At 31.7% G+C, this 22,847-nt stretch overlaps 1 protein-coding gene across 1 annotated transcript in view; it reads left to right on the top strand.

Moving 5' to 3' along the window:
* Positions 1 to 4,936: 4,936 nt before the first annotated feature.
* LOC108904098 (Down syndrome cell adhesion molecule-like) overlaps positions 4,937 to 22,847 on the top strand; it is a 94,693-nt gene continuing 76,782 nt past the window's right edge. The window contains exon 1 of the mRNA XM_018706514.1: positions 4,937 to 5,075. Within this exon, the coding sequence (XP_018562030.1) occupies positions 4,973 to 5,075 (103 nt within the window). The 5' untranslated portion in view covers positions 4,937 to 4,972. The remainder of the gene's footprint in view (positions 5,076 to 22,847) is intronic.

Raw genomic sequence — 22,847 nt, 5'->3', positions numbered from 1 at the left:
GATAATATACCTAGTCGGTATATTGACAAACACTGCTTGTATGATATAATTTTTAGCGTAACAGATATATGTTGAATTTTAGAGAACACATGAGTTTCTGCTGTGATTGAGCAGCTCTGGCGAACGCTATCCGTTATTTCGTTTTTGTTTTTCATCTAACAGCGGAACAGTGTAAAGCACGTTGATGTGGCAACGATGAATGCGTCGTGTGCAAGTGATGAATCGCCTGAATCGGTGGTTTGCTTTACGACCTCCTGATTAGGAAATACCGTGAGCGGTTGCACCAAGCTTGTAATTTTTCAGCAACAAAAGCTGAACGATCGATCAAAGATTGTGCATATGGTTTAGCAGATAAATTCCTATCATAAAGTAAATAATAAAAGCAACTTTTAACAAGTAAATGCTGATCATATTCTAAAAAAATATGAAGTATTAATTGATATTTATATCTTGACCGAACTCATATTGTCCGCGAGATACGCAGATCAAGAAGAGAGTCCGTAGTAGAAGTGACAAAGAAAAGATACCTTAATAGTAGGACAATAACCTTCTATGCAATTTTTTTTTAAATCTTGTGAATATAGTTATTCTAATTAAGGTTTTATACAGGGTGTCTCAGAAGGAAATGTACGTACTTCAGTATGTTATTCTACGTTCAAATTTAAGCAAAAAATTTCCTATGAACTTTATAGGTCTGGAAACGCTTCGTTTAGGATATACAGGATGTCCAATTAAAAAAAAAATAATGAAGTACATTTTCTTTAATAACTCTCTACTACTTTGAGTTAAATTCATGAAATTTTGTATGCGGAGGTTTCTTGGAAAATTCAAATTTTATGGACGATTGACTGTATCTCCCACAAGTGACCATTAGAATCATATTAAATCGCTTCAACTTTTTTGTGCCACGGTGTATGCCCTTTTCTACTTAAGAAATGTATACCTTATTGAGGTCTTTAGGAGCAGCCGTTTCCGTTAAAAACTTATCTAAAGACGATGATGCATGCAAATTATGTATTAAAGTGTTAATTATGTATCAGCTTCCTCAGTAAAAAGCATCATTGGAACTAGTTGACGATTAGCGTTGATCTATCCACAAAATTCCAATCTTCTGGCAAGATGTCGTGGTTGAAAATTTTGTACGTTTTAAATGTGGAAAGGATACAAGTCTTGTTTGCATAGTGTACATTTTTTTTCATTGGCATTTCGGTTATCTGCTCGTTCAGTATCAGAATTAAAAATGTTATTTTCACCATCCAAATCATCATCATCTTGAAGGTTTATAATAATTTGATCGATAGCTAAGTTGAGCTCACGTTCAAGAGTCATGTTGGCAACGAGTATTTCATTTTTATGGTGTAAATGTGTCGAAAAGTACATTGCAAACTTTTCTAGGTCTGTCAAAGTGAAAGTGACATTTTTATTAGGAACATATTGCTTGTGTGATATGTAAACAAGTTTGACAAGGTTCAGGCCAGGATGATATTGTGGTAGTCTCAAAATAGCCTTCTTTCTGTAAAATTTGATCTACTTCGTATATTTTAAATATTGGCTTATATATTATTATATTACATTTAACATTATCCACAAATTGAAATCTTTTGTTTCGTAGCCATCGCTTCATTTCATACTTTCTACATTCGGATGTAGAGCATTTTTCAGACATTGTAATATGGTGTAGAGACAATTACTAATACAGAACATTGTCCCTTGACTTAGTTTTTGACTTAAAATTTAGTTTCGCCTTTGGTATAAAACCATTTTCCCATCCACCATGATAACAAAACGTTGTCTTTTTCATACAGGTCATTTGAGCTTTTTGTTGCTTTCACCTCATCAAGTCTCTTCAAGGATGTGAGAAGAATCAATGTACTTTTCATCCATATAAACAATTGGTCGACACTCTTCACGGTATTGTTCCATTCCATCTTAAAAACATTAACCTCGAGTCTTGGATGTTATGATGTTTCATTAATAGTCTTCGGTTGGTCTTTGTTTTGTACCACCGGAATCCTATGGTCCTATGGAAATGCTAAGGCAAACTATTCAGTATTGCGGATCAGATGATTCTAGAACATCATAATCTTGGGGTTCGAATACGCACAAAAAGCTCTAACAGACACTATAACCTCACACAGATATTTAATTTCCACTCAAAGAAAAACATTCAAATGCCGCAGATACTGTAACTCATCGTATGTTATCGCTTTCAGTCGAACCCAGAGCCTCGACATGAATTTTTAAATATTTTTTCCAGTATTCGAAACCAATTAGAATCAGATTTGTTTTACATTCTTATGAAAATGATTTCACTTCAATTCAAACGATCTTTGAGAGCCTTACGCTTACGATGAGTTGAGATTCATGTATTTTTAAAGACCAGAAACAGTACGTCATAGAAAGAAAAGAAGGTATTCGAACGACTCGAAATGGATTTTGAAGGTAAAGAGTAGTACTTTCAGATGAAATGGGGAAGATTATTTTATGTTGTAAATCAAGTCAAATGTACCTATTGTATGTGATGGAGAACTTTGATATCAGATTCGGATGCAGCGCATCGAAAAAGTATAGTCTTCTGATTCCTATATTGTGTATTTTTATATAAGTATTTATTAACATGTCACGCGTAAAATTACAGAAAAAATGAATATTCAGGGTGATTTTTAAGTTGATACTTTCCTTTTAACACTTAAGGAAAAAATGCCTTTTTTATCATAACTTTCCTACCACTCCAGATATTTCCACAAAATTTGGTACACTTCTTTTGATCATTAAATTACATTTTTTGATGTAAAAGTTATCAAAAAATTTCTACCAGTGGCGTTCGAACAGGATTTGAATTGAATCGTTTTAAAGGAAAAAAAAGTACGCCACTGTTTTTTCTTAAAATCAATATTATGTTTGTAATACTGATTTACTTTGGAGTTAATTTGGTCTCTTGATATTTGTTCATACGACGAACGGTTTTCGTTTAAAGAAATAAAAGCCATTTTGATGCATGGCAAAATCGCTAAAATCTGATATGGTGTTTTGTATGTAAAATTCGTTTTTGACTAATTTGTATTGTATGTACCAGTGGCGTTAGGTTTTTGACTGTGTAAGAGGTTCCTAAAAGAAACAGCTTTTTTATGTAACACACCATATCAAATTTTAGCGATTTTGCCATGCATCAAAATGGCTTTTATTTCTTTAAACGAAAACCGTTCGTCGTATGAACAAATATCAAGAGACCAAATTAACTCAAAAGTAAATCAGTATTACAAACATAATATTGATTTTAAGAAAAAGCAGTGTCGTACTTTTTTCTTTCTTTAAAACAATTCAATACAAATCCTGTTCGAACGCCACTGGTAGAAATTTTTTGAAAACTTTTACATCAAAAATTGTAATTTAATAGTCAAAAGAAGTGTACCAAATTTTGTGGAAATATCTAGAGTGGTAGGAAAGTTATGATAAAAAAGGCATTTTTTCCTTAAAACTTTAACAACCTGTATCTCGGAAACGAAGCATTTTCTTACTTTCTTGCATTCTATACAGTGTTAAAAGGACCGTATCAACTTAAAAATCACCCTGTATAATAGTTACTTAAATCAACTTCCTCTAGCAATGTCATAATAATAGCATTTGGTGATGAACAAATACATAGTTGCATTGGAAATAAATTGAAAGTGTTCGGTTGAGTTGAGAAACGTAGCACAGATCAATCCCAACGCTGTTGTCTTTAGAATTTTAGTCGATTTGTACGGCAACCGAAGCAAACCAATTGATCCAAATCATCTTCAAACGCATTGGAAAATATTCAAATGAGATCAGGCTCGTTGGGAAAAGTATGCAGACCAACTCAACAGTTCGAAATCTTAGGGCACATACGTCTTGGCCTGGATTGGAATCTCCACCTGTATGTAGCATAAAATGTCACAATTTATAAAAACTTTACACATATAGACGAACGATATATTTTTATGTATCACGTGGTTATTTATCTTTTCTTATATTTCTGAAGAACATAATTAAATAAACACAGATTGGTCCATAACTAGAACTAGAAAAAGTTATGAAATTGAAATTAGTAATGTTTAACACTCCTATTTTTTCCTTAAATAGATTTTTAGTACATGCTACATCAAGGAATTTATTTATTTGAAATAAGTTATTATAACATTAACTTCAGTGACCTCCTATTTTTATTCTACATCAGAGTTTCTTTGGTTGTTACCTATGTGGCCTATGTCGCCGCCAATTACAAACTTACACAACACACTTCTCTAACCTTAGTTATGAATCTGCCTGTGTTGTTTTCGGTCTAGGCTCTGTGGGGATGGACCCTCTACCAGAATCACTCGACCCTCCCTCATATTGATTCTGGTCCTTGCTAGTTCTAAAACCACTGTGGATGGAACAATTCCTCTGACAATAATTTTCCTCTTAGACGTTCTGTAAATAACATCACGAACCGTGGAAGCTATAAAACTCGATGTTACTGTTCAGTAGCATCGAAGCTCGTGCTGCTTTTATCCGATGATTTCGGCAGATTTCAATATCTTTTATGTGAAGTTCCTTCTGATAATGTGTAAAAGATGAAGGAATGCGAGTTTGTTGTTGATTGTTGAAAGCCTGCTTTATAAAAACGTTTCTGATGATATTCAGAGAAAAAGCAGAATGAGTTCTTTGATATTAATTGACCGCATAGCTCCAAGAGTTACTCAAACTGTACCAACCACGATTACGCCCTTATTGCGACCCAAATCGATGTGTACAGCATAATGTCATTTGCTTCTTACTCTCCTCGCCTTTGATATACTAATGCTCCCTTAGCGCGTAATTAAATAAATGTTACTACGTCTCTTAATCCCGAGTTATATGCTAAATTACTAATGTGTCAACAGTGATAAACGGAGAAGAGGCGTTTGCTACATCGATAGTGAATAATAATACACTATATACCGTTAGTGTTTATTAATATCGAATTAAAATGGCAGTGACTGTGCTTCCACTAAATTGCATGACAGTCTGTGTGATGGTGCTGTTTTTAATAGACTCTATTAGTTTGGTGACTTCTGAAGGAACGCCGACAGGTGAGTACATATTGTTCTTATATATAGGGTAATTTTTACCATTTTTGAAATGCATGGATGTCGCTACCCCAAAATATTCGTAAGTTCAAATAGAAATACATAACAAGATAGTATCTACATTAGATTTACGGATATACTACTCATAGGTATTAGATGCTTAAGTTAAATGAGTAGTGTTTTCCAAATTCATTAAGATTAAATACTTAGGTATACCGAGTGATTCAGTTTGGTATTCTCGGCCCTGTATATCTTTTATTTTAACACATAGCTATAACAAACCCTATATATTTTTAAATCGCCGCTCAAACTCTATCAAAAGATATTATTAGATCATCTCCATGGTAACATATGTCAAAATTGCTATAGTCAACTGTTTTTGTTCAAATGGCACACTATATATTTTTTTACAATTCTGATTTTTTTTTTCTGCGTTCAACTATGTAAGGAAGTCTATAGTTTCATTAGAAATATTACTAGAAAAACAGCAAAAAAGATGCACCCTACTTTTCGTAGCTTTTTCTGAAAATGATAGTCAGCTGCAAAAACAAGTTACTATGTTTTTTAAAGTAACATATTTTATTTTTAATGTTTTATGTTCAAAATGCCCTCCATTTGCTTCCAAACACAGAATAGCTTTATTTATCACTCCCTCTCTACAAACACATTCTAGTGTTTCTTCATTTTATCTCCGACATTCTACTCTTATTCTGTTTTTAAGGTCGTCAATATCATTTAAAGGCGAATAGTAAACTTTTTCTTTTAGGTAAGGCCAAATAAAGAAATCTATAGGAATGAGATCCGGAGATCTATAGCAGGCCATTTAACATCTTTATCGAATGTTCTTCATCTGTTACCCTTCTGGGTTTAAAAACTCTTCTTTTCTTTTGAAAACCATCTGCTGCCAAATTCCTGGCTAACTTTCCGAAAATTTTATCTGATGGAAGTTGTCTCTGCGGAAAACGATGTTGATATGAATGAATGCCTGGCAGCTTTAGCGTTCTTTCAGCACTCTCCATAAATTAAAATCATATCTAGTTTTTCTTGGTTACTATAAGTATTCATGTTATAATAATAATAATTAGCTATAGATAGAATAAGTAGGTACAAAATGTCAATTATTTTGAAAAACAGTTATTTTTTAGAACCGTCAAATTCAGTTGTTTCCGCAGCTGGCTGTCATTTTTCACAATAATGCTACTGAAAGTAGGGTTAATCTTTTTTGATGTCTTTCTAGCAATATTTCTAATGAAACTATAGACTTCTTTATATAGCTGAATGCAGAAAAAAATATCTTCCAGAATTGATAAAAAAACATATAGTGTGCCATTTGAACAAAAACAGTTGACTATAGCAATTTTAACATATGTCACCATGGAGACGATCTAACAATATCATTTGATAGAGTTTGAGCGGCGATTTAAAAATATATAGGGTTTGTTATATCTATTTGATAAAACAAAAGAGATACAAGGCCGCGAATATCAAACTGAACCACCCGGTATATGTATAAATGTAAAATAGCCTCATACACGAAAAGGAAGGGAGTTTTATCTTGTAGTTATTATCAAATTAATAGCATTGCCATTGATCGTTCATCTTATAAGGATTTGTATTACTCTGAATTTCTTCTTCCGAGCCACTTTAACAAAGTGTAGGTTTGAATTCCAAAACTTTGGGATTTTTTTTTATTAAAAGCGATATTTCGAATTGTTGTGTGTCGCTCATTAAGAGTAAATTAATATAGTCAAAAGTCTTTGTCAAATAGAGTGTAGCAGAAGTTGCTAAAGTTTATCCTTTCAAAAAGAGTGGTGTATATTCCGGAAAAGACATAAACAATAAAATGCTTTTCAGTTGCAGCCATTGTCGCTTAGAAGAATCTGTTCTGCAATTTATTTTAGTTATTTTAATTTATTAAACTATAAAATCGACTGGCATGCTCTATTGGAAAAATTTAATCTGTGAATTGAATCTTGTTGTGACTGCAAAAACAAATGTAACGTATAAATCACCTATTTTTAATGTATGCACTCTTTATTCGACCTCTTTCAGGCTTGTTAGAAAATCTCGATGATTTTATTTGAAAAAATATTAAATACCTTCACAAGGAACAAGCCGCTTTTACTTTGTCAATTAACATTAATGAGAAAGCATTACTAGCAAGTTATAGAGTTACATTTCGCATTGCAAAGTCCCATATAATTGCTGTGGATTTAATTTTACCGATAACTCTGGAAATTGTGCAAATAATTTATATTAGTGTTACAGAAGTCGATAAACTCACAATCAGACAAATACCTCTTCCTAATAATACGATTCAAAGAATAATAAGCGACATGGCAGAAAATATCAGAATGCAATTTATTGAAAATCTTAAGAATTATTGTGCATGAATTGACAGATATTTCCATCTGTATTAAATTGTGAGGTAAGATACTGAAATTGGTATTAAAGAAAATATTTTATTTTGTAAATCACTGAAAACAAACGCTAGCGGAAAATGTATATTTGATACTTTCATGGAAAAAGCCATTATCATCTGATATGGACTAAGTTTTATATTTTCGTATTTTCGCTAATATCCGGGAAGACGTGGGTGCATTTTATGAAAATGTTCTATATCATAAGATCATAAGGAAAGCCTTACTTTCCAGAGGCAATATGTGGAAAAGGTCCTACCAATTAAGATCAGCAATGTATCCACACGGTAAAAGATCTAAATATGCGAATTTATTTTCGAAATTTCTTTGACTTCCTCATTTAGCTTTTCTTAAAAATATTAAACAACATTTGTTTACAAAGAGGATTGTAATTTGGTCAATAACATTTTTGAAAGTAAGTGTGATTCATTTCACAATAAGCTAAATTGTGAAAACTTTGTGTAATTTGAAACATTTTCTTGAGTATTTTCCAGAATTCAAAATAATTACGAGAATCACAAATGTATACTGAATCAACTTTTTTAAATTTGCATCTAACTAAACTGAAGGGAAATATTATTGAGACAATATGCTATCATTGTGTGTTTCAAATACAGGACTTATATTCGATAAAAGTGTTTTCGAAAAGCAAGCATGTTTCACATTCATTTTTTAACATAAAATTATGTTGATACATATTCTTTATTTATTATGTAAAATCTTTCGCGGCCTCTTGCAACCTATCCCGCGACCCCTGTGGAGGCGTGTTCACTATTAATTAGTTGAGCGTTTACCGAGATAGACCATAGAAAGAATTTCATCGAACGCCTCGGGAATCAAAAAATGAAACCACCGTGGTCTATTTACCACCGTGGTAGAGGACGTCTAGCATTCGAACTTCGCAGCAAAAATCCGTCCTGCATGAACCAGGTCTTCCGTAAGATTCTAAACGCAAAATCTTCCTGTCTGTTCTGTTTGAATTAGCCGAGAAAAGTGTATTTTTCTTTGTTTCACATATGACAATATTTAGTGTAAAAAATCAGTTGCCCTGTTGTCGTTGATCCGAAGAATATTTCGTATATAAACCGCGAACTTGTCGAGTATATCCCAACAGCTATTTTGGACAAATTAGAGCCCTGAGATGCCACTAACTCATACGGATTCATTATTCCATTACTTTACCGTCGACACTCAGGGCTCAAACAAATTTGGTTAATATTCACAAAATTTCTGTCGACCTGCAAAATTTCTAAGATTTGTTCAGTACGATAATGGAAGTAATTTTCGAAATATGTAAGTTTCAAATAGGCCACGGGAATTTTTCGCAACGTTTCTGTTACGCCTTGTATCTTCTTTGAAAATAAATTAATGGTATTAAAGAGAATCTCGAACTATTGTCAATTTGTTAAAATACAAATCCAAATAGTAGTCTTGAAATTATGAGAATTTGATCTTCTGGGAAGGTAAAACGAACACCAATGTCTGAGGTTTTATAATTGTTTGTCCGTAATTTGTTTCCTTGGGTCAAAATTAGACATATTTTAGACAGTTTGATATATTATGGGTCCATAGAATACTTAATCATGGGACAATGGAAATGCAATTATCTGTTGGAACGTGCACTTATTGTGTCTAAAAATACGTAAAATTCTAAAACTTTGAGTACAACAGCGACCCATATGCTGCCAGTACCTTCTTTTAATAAAAGAAAACGGGAATGGAAATAAATAATTGTAAGTGGAAAGGACTGAAAAGAATGTCTATTCATTTTTTCATTGCATTTAAATGATGTTTCTTTTATTTTTTCTCCTCCAAGTTGAGTCATCAATTAAATCGATTACTTTGGGAAAGTGATATTTGAATTCTTTTTTTTTCTTCAGACAGGTGAACTATTTTGGAAAAAGGATATTGAATACTTTTATATGTTTTCTTTAGACATAGGTGGAGAATCTTTAATAAAATTTTAAATATACAGGGTGATTCACAAATGGCGATCAAAAATAAAAACTCGTATTCTTTGGTGAATTTTAAAGGGAGTCTTTCCTGTAAAGTTTTTATCTAGGACGCTTCATTAAAAAGACACAGGGTGTTACTTCAAAAAAATATTTTTATTTTTTTTAAATAATTTAAAAATTAATAAGTGAAATAATTAGAAATGGGCACATGTATTTATGTAAATATTGTCCAAAATCTGAAGGCTTTTCCTAAAATTTACATGCTCCAGTGGCGGAGATACAGGGTATCTTACATAAAAAAAGGACATATTAAAATTATATGGGGGTGTTCCGTATCCTGCATATTGTTACTTTGTTAAATTTCTTGAATATTTGCTGTGGTTAAACTTATACAATTTCAGAGAAATGTTTGAAAATTTATTTATTAAAAATTCCTAACATTGTAACTTCCAGGGATAGTAATAAAATCATGTGCTTCACATCGTTCTCGCAGAGATAAATGAAATTATTTGCACATGTCGCTTACTTTAGCTTTGAAAAAAAAAAATGAAAGCGTAACGTCATTGAAGACAACAGTTGTGATTTTTATTCAATATTATACTTCCTCCATATTTTATGTTTCGCGAACGGCACAATTTGGAACACATAAATGCCATGCATGCACTTTTATTTTTTCATTTTAGTCAAATAGCTGCCGGTGATCCGATAAAGCAGGTTCTTTTATATCGTTGATATCCTTCAGAAGCCGCTTTTATAAGAATGCCATAATCTCGCATTCAGTCTTTCTCTAATTCAGTTTACTAAAGTAGACGGGAGAATGTCTGGAAACTAAGAATTGAGTTTTATTCTACAGCGTGTTTTTAAAATATAAAAAAGTGAGACCAGAGATTCTTTAGATCAAAATAAATAAATTTAAATGTGCTCCTCCTCTTCCCACTCAATGTAGCGGGAAAATACTTTTTTCATAAAATGTATTACTAGATTCTGTAAGAAAATGTGATATGGGTGTTATTTCTTTTGGGGTCGCCACCTCTTGACTACCCCATAATATTTAAATATTATCAAAGTCAAACAATGTTCTTCGATGCCAGAAATTTAGGTATGCAAAAGACATCAAACCTTACAGACAAGATTGCTAACTGCTGGTACTGAGGGAAATAACTACTCTGTCTCAACTATTATTGACTTACAACCACACTTACTAGTACTGAGTACACAGCAAAAAATATTTATTAAAAAAAAATGAAATGTTTAATTAATAGAAAAACAAATACCTGATATGTTTACATTTTCAACTAATGCAATCATTCAGAGAAACATCCTATTATTCTTGCAGAAAGATCTCTGTTTTTTACGTGATCAAACTTTGTCAAAGGTGAAAAAATTAAGGAAATTACTTACGTCTACCCAGACACTAAGCCCCTGTATATAAAGAGATTGTGACATGTGTGAAAATAGATAAACATAAAAAAAAAGAAAAAATAACTATATATTGAAAACTGTTTGTTTCCGACACATGTTTGTATAAACGTTTTCAATGTATTTGTGAGTTAAAATTCATTATTAAAGTTTGGACACCCATTCTAATTCTGTTTGATTTGAATTTAGGACAATTTTTAGTTTTGAAATATCTTTGAAGTAACTGCGAGATAAAATAATTATAATAAATGAACAATGAATGAAGTAAAAAAAAAAATCTTTTTATGAACATTATTTATTAGGTACCTGATATTACCTATCGTTACTTATTTTTCCTTATGTATTATTTAAATGCTGATCTAGATGGAGAAACATTTAAAATTTTCCAATAAAAATAACGACGAATCAGTTCATAGTACATTATAATAACCTTCGGGGCATTTATTGTCGACCTAAACGTATAAAACAAAACAGAACTTGGGTCAATATTGATAAGATTTATTAGAGCTATTTGTTCAGCCTGAGCGCACCGCCGTAAGTTTTATTGGCGAGTCAATATATTTTCTTCGTATTTTCAATAAAAGTGCATATATTTCTTTAAGATGTGTACATTGTCTCAAATGACAAGCACGGAGTATTGGTAACATATTAGTGAACTGAATATAGCAAATGACGAATATAATGGTCCCAAAAATAAGTGCCAAAATTAACCACATATTTAACTCACTGAAAGCAATAATTTTTATATAATAGATTTTTCTGAACACCCACATATTTGTCCAGTATTCATAAAAATAATGCAAGCTGCCTATGGAACTTATGGTCATTTTTTCTAATAGCCTAAATACAAAATATTTTCACTGATTTGCTTCTATTCTTTGTGCTTTGTTTATTAAGCGTTTTGACTTGAAATATTAAAAATAAAATCTTTTAAACTAAAGGCTTTCGAAAAAATGCTAAACATAAGTCGTTACTTTTGAGGCGTTAAATGCGTAGTTAAAATTTTGGCATTTGCATCTGAACACTTGAACAATGCGCAATGAACAATAGTTTTTTATGTAATACATAAATGTTTGTTTTCGAATTACATTTAATAACAGCCTTGGGAAATTAAAATCCTTTATTTGTTAGATTTGTTGTATTAAATTTTCATTAATAATCTTCACCAAACAGATTCCCGTAGAAAAAGTAATTGAATCTAAGTCATCTTATCTTAGCCCAAAAATGTTTCATTTAAAAAATGTTAATGTCGTTACTTTAGAAATGGATTTTTATGACAATTTCTGACAAAACATCAACTATAAAAACCTAGCCTAAAAAAACGCCATAAAATGTCATTAGATAAGACCATAGTTAGCGACCACCAGCAAATGGTTAAACCTCCAAAAACTTAGCTGTATCAATGCATTAACCTAAAATTTTATGGCACCTTTTCTCAAAACCCCTGTATATTTCAAAATTCTTTAGGTTTGCTTAAGGTTTTCAAGTTCGCAATTTTCCTTGACATTTTCGACCATATTGATCACGTCGGGTACAGTTACTGTAGCTGTTGAGTAAGCAGGGTGCAATACAAGTGAGTTAAAGAATTCTTAGTAAGAGGATATAAGCGCACACACAGAGCTCTTATTTTACCATAAGTGTCTTCTATTCAAATCAATAGTCCTTGCTACATTGCCGCAAAGCGGCAACAAAGTGGATCAGTATTTTTCTGTTTACGCAACAGTTCTTTTCTAAGCAAATAATTATTAGAAAGAAGAGGAAGCTGATGCTATTATCGTTATTATTACGTGACGTCAGATTAACTGGTTTTAAACTGTTGATGATACGACAATTAAAAGGAAATCGTAAAAAAATAAAAGAAAACAAAATAATCTCACACCATACAAATTTAAATACAACATAATTGTTATGAATACAAAATACATTGGTGTAGAAATTTTAAATTTTCTAATTCATAGTAAAAGTCAAATTTCTACATCAATGAGTTTCCTTGTCTTTTAATGATTACAATGTGTTTAAAATTATATTTACCACTAATAAAATAATAGATTAGTCGACTATAACTTCTTTCAAACAAAATCTTTTTTCAATTATTATTACTATACTTTAGGCTCAAAATTATCAAAATACCATTTGTGCCCTTTCATTTAAATACACATTTTTAATATAGGAAAAAGTTTACATTTCAAAAAGTAAGAAAAACCCAGAGAGTTATATTTTTATATATTTTTGTTTACTTTCCTTCTATTTCCTTGAGATCGCAAGAAAAATGCGAAAATACGGCTAGAATTTTCTTGAAAATTTTACAATACACCTTAAGAAATAAACTGAAAATGTGACAGCAAAGTCATAGTCTAGGGTGCTGAAATAAGAGAACATACAGTTTTCCTTTGAAGAAGTAAACACACTGCAACTTGGACATAAATATTTTCTATTCTATTTCATGAAGCAATTTTCCGCTCAATGTTTTTTGCTTTACTATTTAATATAGCCGGTGAAGCTGGTGGATAGATCATATCAGGATGATTTGTTTACGCTGGGATACGAATACATATAAAGAGATTGTAGCAATTCAATATTGAATAAGTATGAGATAGTCACGAGACGTCTTTTATATAGTATATTTACAAATCTGCTATATCTGGAATTGGTCCTATATTATTGATGACTCCTTTCGCCGGTTGAATTTCCCATGATTTGATTTTATCGATTGGGTACTTTAAGTATTAAGGAGGGTCGAATTAACTGAAAAGTATACCAACTTTTCATATTTATACTGAATGAGATAAACTAATGGCGAATTTCCATATCAACAGGACTTGAAGGAGCATTGTAGATTTGTCTGGACGTTTAATATTCTCACGAGGACTTTTCCTTTCTAAGAGTATTCGTCTGACCTCCTACGTCAAGATAGATTTTGAGATGAAATCTTTAAACTTTGACGGCTGATGACCACTTATAGAATTCATAAAATAGAAGTGTAAGTAGCACTAATATTTTATAGATATATTATTTTCCTAATGTTCCTTCCAATAAAGATATCAGGTTCCAATAAGGTATACAGGGTGTCCCAGTGTCAGCGTACAAAAATTTACCAGAGGGTAGACTGGACCAAAATAAGATTAAAATTCGTATAAAATACCATGCACGCTCACGGAGTTACAGGGTGTTGTTTAGAAAATAATAATAACAACTTTCCGCAATAACTCAAAAATTCTTCCAGGGAATTAAGTAATTTTTGGGTGAAGTGTACATCTATTAAAGGTCATTAAAAGTACAAGGTGATTATTTTGATCTGATGCCAGAGGCGGCCTAGGCCAACTTGTCCTCAAGGTTATATCTTCATAACTTTTGCATGTCCTAGTTTTATGTAATTTGATTACGTGTTCCTGAATCTGCCATCGACTCTGAACAAAAAATGTGCTCTTGCTTCATAGCTCAAAAATGAACCGTTTTTGAGTAAATTGGGTCTAAGGTGTCGACTGCATAAGTTCGTAGAAAATGCATGTGAATATTTTATTTCTTGTTATCTAGGAGGTACCTGTCATTATAAAAAACAAAGTTGTTTACAAGCGTACATGTTAAAATTAATTACAGTACTCCAAGTTACTAGAAATTAAGTTTACGAAACAACAAGATTATGAAATTATTATGTAATTTTCCAACAACGAATATGCTGATATGATATTTGTCTACGGTTTCTGTGATCTATACAGGTTTCCAAATAGAAGGCAATCTTAACAGCACGTATTCCAACGAGTTTTCCAAAGAGTCCGTGAGACCGGGAATGTTAAAATTGAAAATACAGAATGCTGCTGTTATTGATGAACCTTCCACCAGTGTCCGAAGAATATCAACGCAAGTAGGTATTCCACGAAGCAGCGTCAGGAGAATTTTAAACCGAGAAGAACTGCACCCATACCACCTACATAAAGTACAAATTTTGCGTCTTGGTGATTTCGAAAAAAGGTTACAATTTTGCAGGTGGTTGTTAGAAAATATCGATAATGGCGAAAATTTCCATCAAAAGATATTGTGGGGTGATGAAACTATCTTTACGAGAAATGCTATAAATCATTTAAAAAATTTTCAAATCTGATCCATTGAAAATCCGGATGTGATACGACCCTCCGCGTTTCAAAGAAGATTCTCCATAAATGTCTGGGGAGGAATCTTCTACGGAGTCATTCTGCCTTCTCAAATTATTGTAGACCGTTTGAATTCAGAGAGATACATGGATTTTTTAGAAAATATTGTTGATGGCGTACTGGATGACGTTCAATTATTTTTGCGAAATCATATACCATCAACAAGATGGAGCACCTACTCGTAACAGAAGACAGGTATCGGAGTGGTTCGATTTACATTTTCCAGAACGCTGAATTCGGAAAAATTGACCTATTATGTGGCCTCCCAGGTTTCCTGATCTCAACCCGTTTGATTTTTTTTACTGTGGTCATATGAAACAACTGGTGTATGCCAAACCCAGTAACACGAGAGACGATTCAAAAAATTAATGCAGCCTCCGAAAAAATTCAAGCACCGTTGATTTGCGAAGGGTTTACAATTCCTCGGTCAAACGATGTCGGGCATGCATTGAAGTAAATGGGCAGTATTTCGAGCATTTATTGAAATAATTATTTTCTATTTTTATTATTAATTTTGTCATTTTGCTAACATAATTTCGTTTCTGTTACATAATTTTCAATTTTATTTTCAGTTCCCCTATACGTAACTAAATATTAAATAATTCTTAGAAAACTTGTTTAGTTTCATCATATTCATGGGAAACTGTACCTCAACGGTAAACAAGTTTGCTTTTTATAATGACAGATACCTACTAGATAACAAGAAATAAAATATTAACATGCATTTTTTTTACGAACTAATGCAGTCGATACTTTAGACCCAATTTACTCGAAGACGGTTCATTTTTGAGCTATGAAATAAGAGCACATTTTTTGTTCAGAATCGATTGCAGATTCAGGGAAATGTAATCCAATTACATAAAACTAGGATATGCAAAAGTTATGAAGACATAACCTTGAGGACAAGTTGGCCTAGGCCGCCCCTGGCCTCAAATCGAAATAAACACCATGTAGTTTTAACGACCTTTAATAGATGTACACTTCAACCAAAAATTACTTAAATCCCTGAAAGGGTTTTTGAGTTATTGCGGAAAGTTGTTATTATTTTTTTCTAAACTTAACCCTGTAACTCCGTGAGAGTGCATGGCAGCAAAATATTTTATAAGAATTTTAATCTTATATTGACCTGGTCTACCCCCTGGTAAATTTTTGTACGCTGACACTGGGACACCCTGTATAGGGACTCTAACTTTGAAACCACATTATATATTTTAACAGAATTTTGGCATAGTATATTGCAGATACAAACCAATTTTAACATACGGGTGTGAGACATGGATATTAACGAGACAACATAAGAGTAAAGTTCAAGCAGCAGAAATGAAGTATCTGAGGAGAGTGAGAGGAGTAACGAAAATGGATAGAATGAGAAATGAGCAAATAAGAAAATATTTAGGAGTACAATCGGTAATAGAATTCATAGAACAGCGACAGCTGAGCTGGTGGGGGCACTTACAACGAATGAATAATAGCAGACAAGTTAAAAGGATGTGGGAAGCAATAATACAAGCTAAAAGAAGGAGAGGAAGACCAAGGGAAACGTGGGACAGCACAGCAGAAAAAGCATTAGAAAATAGAGGCAAGTCATGGCAAGAAGCAAAGCTAATAGCAAGAGACAAAAAGCAATGGAGAAAATTTGTATATAAATAGTTAGGAAATTAATTATATGAAATTATTTGTAATCCCGACACCTAAGGGTAAAAGGGAATTTGATTATATATATATTGCAGATAAAGGTTTCATGTTAAAATTAATTTCTTTATATTATTTTTGTATATATTTTGACAGAAGTTATACTATCACATTGAATTTTTAGATACTTATTTAATTTTTATTTCAAAAAATTTTTATTAGTACTTACCAAATTATTTACAATTTTATTTTTCAGTTCCTTTCTCTCTCTCTCTGCCTCTCTCTCTGTATGCGTCTAGAGAAGCGTATGGTGTTGTGCCTTTCAGGTTTTTAATTTTGATTTTGAACAAATTTATTATTGATTATGCATATACTTTTTTGGGTTCACACATTTTTTATGTAGAAACTAATAAGTGAGTATCATAACCTATGATCATAACCTTCAAAAGTTAGTTTTGGAATTAAAATAAATAATATATAAAGCAGTTTGTAAAAAAATATGTTACATTTATTACTAGTTTTGTATTAGTTGTTTATATGGTTGAAGCCAAATTATTGCAAAAATGATTTATTCTATCAAAATAAATGAGAAAAAATCTTCAAAGTATCTAAAAATTATATCCTCCTCATTTCAGTAACATGACAGCTGTCAAAATTTTGAATAAATATATTTTAGGGCCAGTCCGTTCTTTCTAACAATAAAAAAACAGACTTTCACATCCAATCTTGGAGTTTTATCTATAATATACTTCATCAAAATTTTACTAAAATATACAAAATGGTGTCAAATTTGGAACTCAAAATGTAAATCTCCAGTTATTACATTGTGGCTCTATACAGGGTGTTATTTAAGTACGTGGCCAAACTTCAAGGGATGATTCTTTGAGTGATTCTAAGAAAGTTTATATAAACATAGATTTGGTAATACTTCGTTTTCAAGTTATAGGGTGTCAAACTTTTTAAAAAATCGTTTTTTTCATAAAAATCTTGCAACTTTTTGGTCTCTTGAATTTTTTCGCAGCTTGCTTCGTGTTTGGAAAAAAAAATCACTTCATTGCATGTCTATGGACAACAAAATAATAATAATAATAATTATTATTAATAAAATACAAAAAAATTGTTTATGTAAACTTTTCGTTGTAGAATCACTCAAAGAATCACCCTTTGATGTTCGGCCACGTGCTTAAATAACACCCTGTATACCTTCGTTAAGAGGTTAACATTAGGAAAAAATTACCTAATCATTTTGACCTCACCTAAGCTCCACTCTGTGTCTATAATTTTCTATAGTTCTTAGACTACACAACAAATTTCAGATTACATTGAGGCAGAGTTATATTCCGCTGTGGATATAAAGATACTGTTTCAGCAGGACCGCCAAGTGTAGCCGTAGGTTTTACAAAGGCTTTTATTCGAAATCAAATGTCTTTTGACAAACGATTTCACGCATTCCATTCATAAAAGAACGGGTGGCGTTACATCCGCCATTCCTCACTCAATACAAAACGCGATTTTGTATTTTACATAAAGAATCTCGCTGCAAGCAACGAAAGGAACTTCATATAAATTTCAATATTATAAATCTTATATCGGAAGAATGTGTGTGTTTCTTCTTCCCATTATGTATTTTTTATAAGGATACGGAATTATTCGTGAACCGTGAAATATTTTAGCAAATAATTTTTTTATTATCCGGATCGGATTTTTCCTTCAACATTTTCTTTCTGGATATCGTTTGAGATCGACTAAATTTCAAGGGAAGTAAAAAATTCCTCAAATATTGCCTTAATAATAAAAATTAGTTAGTAAAGTTAGTAAGATGTTCAAGTGAAAATAGTAAAATTGACGTCAAAAAAACTTAATCAAAATATACAGGATGAATCACAATGTCAAAACTTGCTGACGTGTATATCAACTCGGAGTTGATGGATATCGTTTTAATTTATGGTGAAGCAAGACAACATTTGTGTTATAGCAAAGTATTTGTGTTATGATGAAGCAAAACAACTTTTGTGTTATGGTGAAGTATTTGTGTTATGGTGAAGAAAGACATCATTTGTGTTATGGTGAAGTATCTGTTTTATGGTGAAGCAAGACATTTGTCTTAGTTCGTAGAAACTGGGTGTAAGGTACCTATGTCAAATTATTTCATTATTCAAACCACAATTTAATTTTATTAATTAATAATAACAATAGCGGTACATGTGGAGTTAAATTTGCTGATATAAGGAAGGTGTTATAAAATTTTATTTCTTTCTTTCATTAGGAAAGAACACCTTTCAATTTTTTGTCCGTTCATTTTATATCACACTTTGCCGTTGTTTCGGTCTGCCACCGCATGCTTTGCCTTGCGCAAGGTCAGGTTTTACAGTGGACCAGTTTCCAGTGCCGTGCAGAAGTGTATTTTTAAATCATTTTTGAACTGCCCCTTTTGATTTTCTTTTTTACAAAATTGTATTTGTAATTTTTTCTTTCGGATAAGTTTTGAATCGCCCTGTATAGAGTTATATATTAAAATAAAGCTTGTGAAATAATCCAGAACTGTTATTATATTTCAAAACAGTGTTTGCGTAAACCTACAGTTTGGAAAAAAAATTCATAGTAGAAAATTTCCAGAATAGTGCCAGAAAATTCCATGACATGGCATGTGTTTCACATAAATTTATATTAATAGTCCACAAACAGTCGTGGAGCAGTCAGAGAGAGTCATGAGTCAATGGAGAATCTTGAGTCTGGTTGAAACTTTGTTAAAACAAAGTAAAATTAATAAATTTGGTTGTATTGATTGTAAAATAACCTGAAAAACTGCAAAGTAGTGCAGTTATAAATCAAAGCGAAGTAAGTGTAAAAATAAACAAACAAGTTTACCTGAGATCCAGTAGAACCTAAGGAAGAAAAAGTCAAGTCCAAATTAGTCAAAAATATTATCAAGAAATTAAGATTAATCTCCAGGAAAACACTCTACTATACTCGGCGGCCGAAATTATAAAGAGTGACTAATATATAATATAAAAACACTATTGCGTATAAAATATAAAATGATTTCTATACGGTTCAATATTATTTATCTTTGTGCCACTCGCCATGCACATCGGTAGAATCTATAATCGTGTATAGACTGAGTTACACTGAACGTCGATCTATATTTTATCTCTGTCTTTTGCACTTGGTAGGGAATAGGGAAATGCTTTTTTAGTGGGTGTAAACGGACTTGATTTACCCGTTCCTGAGAAACGTCATAGCATAAGCGTAGACGAGGGGTCTAATTCCATGGCTATAATAAATTTATAAATTAAAAAAACACAACTGGGACGTTTTAAAATGTAACGTAAAAAATATTAAATGTTATGTTTTATTATGTTTTTTCAATATTTTCTATATCTTGTTGTCTTTTACGCAGACACGCCAATAGATTTTCGTTCCCGGCACGCTTCATCCCCCTTACTAGTCCAAGAGCTAGCGATGAATCACTATCTATAATTTTGGACGTCGAGTATAAGCAATCTCTCATCAGTTTAAAAATCGGACAAAAGGAAGTTTTCAAATGGTGAAGAAGTCAGAGTATGCAACTCTCAAAACACAAAACACGAAGAGTTGATAGTTTACCAAACATTGGAAAATAAGTGGATTACAATACCCTGTGGCTCAAACAAGATACATATTTAGGAGCTTAAAACAAAAAACCAAGGAGAAGAAATATACCTAGTAGTAGCTGAAGAAAGAAGAGGACAAATTAGGGATTAAAACAATTTGAGTTAAAATAAGAACTAATATTTGTAAATTTAATATAAGGTTAGCTATAGATTAGGGATAATAGGTTTTGATCCGATTATTCAAGTTCTTACAAATTGTTTTCTTCCAAAAAATTATAAATAAATAAAATAAACAAATGAATAAAATAAATAAATTTAAAATAAATTCAAAAGGTGAAAATTGGATTTTTAATTACCTATATAACTATTGGAAATTTCGGAATAATAATTAACTTCGATCTATTAAATATATTTTATGAAATTTTATAAAATAAAATAGAAAAATAAAAAAATTTAACTTTGACAAGCTGTAAATTGCAAACAATTGACAATTGGAAAAAACTTTCATTACGTAATGTTACTATTTTAATCCGCAGAATCACCTCCCGGAGTTTCCTGACGGACTTTCAGAACACCCTGTATATAAATATATTAAAATAAAGTCAATCCTTCGTAGTGGTTTTAGGGGGTTATTTAATTACATTTTTGCCACTTTCTAATTTTCACTAGTTAACTAGTACATTTCAATACGTAATTTTGAAATTACGATACATCGTTGAACAGATTTTTAAATAGAAGTAACTAACAGTCCGTTATCTTTTATACTACCCGAACTATCTCCTGTTTAATTCGTTCGCGTATTAACACGTGATAACTGATAGCACGTGTGGGTACCTATATACGTATTCTTCAAATGTCGCATTGTGATTTAAATTTATTGAGAAAGTTAAGATGTAGGTTAAGAATAGGCGACAAAAGGGTACGCACAGCTACAGCTGTGACCCATATTAACGACCGTAAGTTAAAATTTTCATTTGTCCTCTGTCCAATTTCCTCAGGACTGATAATATACGATGTAAATATTACAGTTTGATTTTAGGACTGTTTGATTTCTCGTCGCTACCCTCGTTCAGGAACCATTGTCATGGAAGGCGAAATTGGTTTTATTTTGAGGAGCTGATGTAATAGGCATTAATATTTATGTTGATACCTCCACAATGATTAACTGATGATGATGAGTGCTTACCAGAAATGCCTTTGTCACATTTTAAACAATCCGTATGAAACTAATGAAATGACATGTAGCAAAACTGCGATGAAAAGTACTTTTGCAAAAACATTGTTTTGTATGACTATGCGATGTCTTATTTAAATTCATCATATTCTTTTGTCAATGCAGAGCGGAACATTAAAAAATTTTTATAGTGTTTTTAAAAAAAATATTTTTTGCGTGATTAAAAATTAACGGTATATATTACTCTTACTCTTACAAATATAATTTTGTAAAAAACTCAAAAAGGGCAGTTCGAAAATAATTTAAAAATACACTTCTGCACGGCACTGGAATCTGGTCCACTGTAAAACCTGACCTTGTGTGAGTCGGCGTGCAGTCGGCGACCGGCACAGCGGCAAAGTATTAAAAAAATGAACGGATAGAAAAATTTTAAAAATTTCTTTCCCAAGAAAAGAAATAAATAAAATTTTATAACACCTATTTTATATCACCAAATGCAACTGCTTTTGCAGCTATTGTATTATTTTGTTACTAACAAAATTAATTTGTGTTTTAATGTAATATGACATACGTGATGTAACAGCAACTGTCCAAAATTTTGACCACCGACGTGTACACATTTGGGCCCGTCTTACCCACTTTCTACGAACTATCATAAATATTGTCATGCTCCACCATAACACAAATGTTGTCTTAGTTCACCAAAAATTAAAACGATATCCACTAACTTCGAGTTGCTATACAACTAAGCTATTTTTTACACAAGAAAAACTAATGTAAACACTATCTCAAAAACGTTACCTAATACTAACATCGGATTTCAGTATTCGGAATTGCTTGGGGCCACGTGGAGAGGGGGAGAGAGAGAGCATTGCGCATAGCGCACAACGCAAATGACGCTGGAGACTACAGTAAACCTGCGATGTAAGAGTTGAAAATACCACAAATTCAATAACTTTTTTCTTGGAAACTATAAGGATTTTACAAAATAAAAAATTACGATATTGTCTCCATTTTTTATGATGTATCTATTCCCAATTTTTTTTTGATAATTTGTAAATCACCCTGTATGTAAAACTAATATGTTTTAAATTAATTTAATTATAAATGTTCCGTAACAAAAAATAAATAGAAATAATTACTGATCTGATAGATACGAAATATTTTTTAAAATCATTTCAAGTTTCTAATAAAAAGCATTTATTTTATTATTTTTTGAAAGCACTGTGTTTAGTTTATGAATCTCTCTAGTTCAGACGAATTACTTAATAATCTGATGTGTTTGACAACAGTACCTAGACGAATAAAAGACAAACGGCCAATATTAATTCGGTGAAACGAGAATGCTTGAATATTCACCACCATCGCGACTTTTTGCAAGAAGTACGTATTAGTTTTTACTGGAACTCAAATACTATTTCTATAGAGCAGAAT

The sequence above is a fragment of the Anoplophora glabripennis genome, unplaced genomic scaffold (assembly GCF_000390285.2).
Source record: "Anoplophora glabripennis isolate ALB-LARVAE unplaced genomic scaffold, Agla_2.0 scaffold106, whole genome shotgun sequence".
Classification (NCBI taxonomy): domain Eukaryota; kingdom Metazoa; phylum Arthropoda; class Insecta; order Coleoptera; family Cerambycidae; genus Anoplophora; species Anoplophora glabripennis.
Note: the sequence above shows the minus strand (reverse complement) of the source record. Positions and strands in the feature narration are given on the sequence as shown.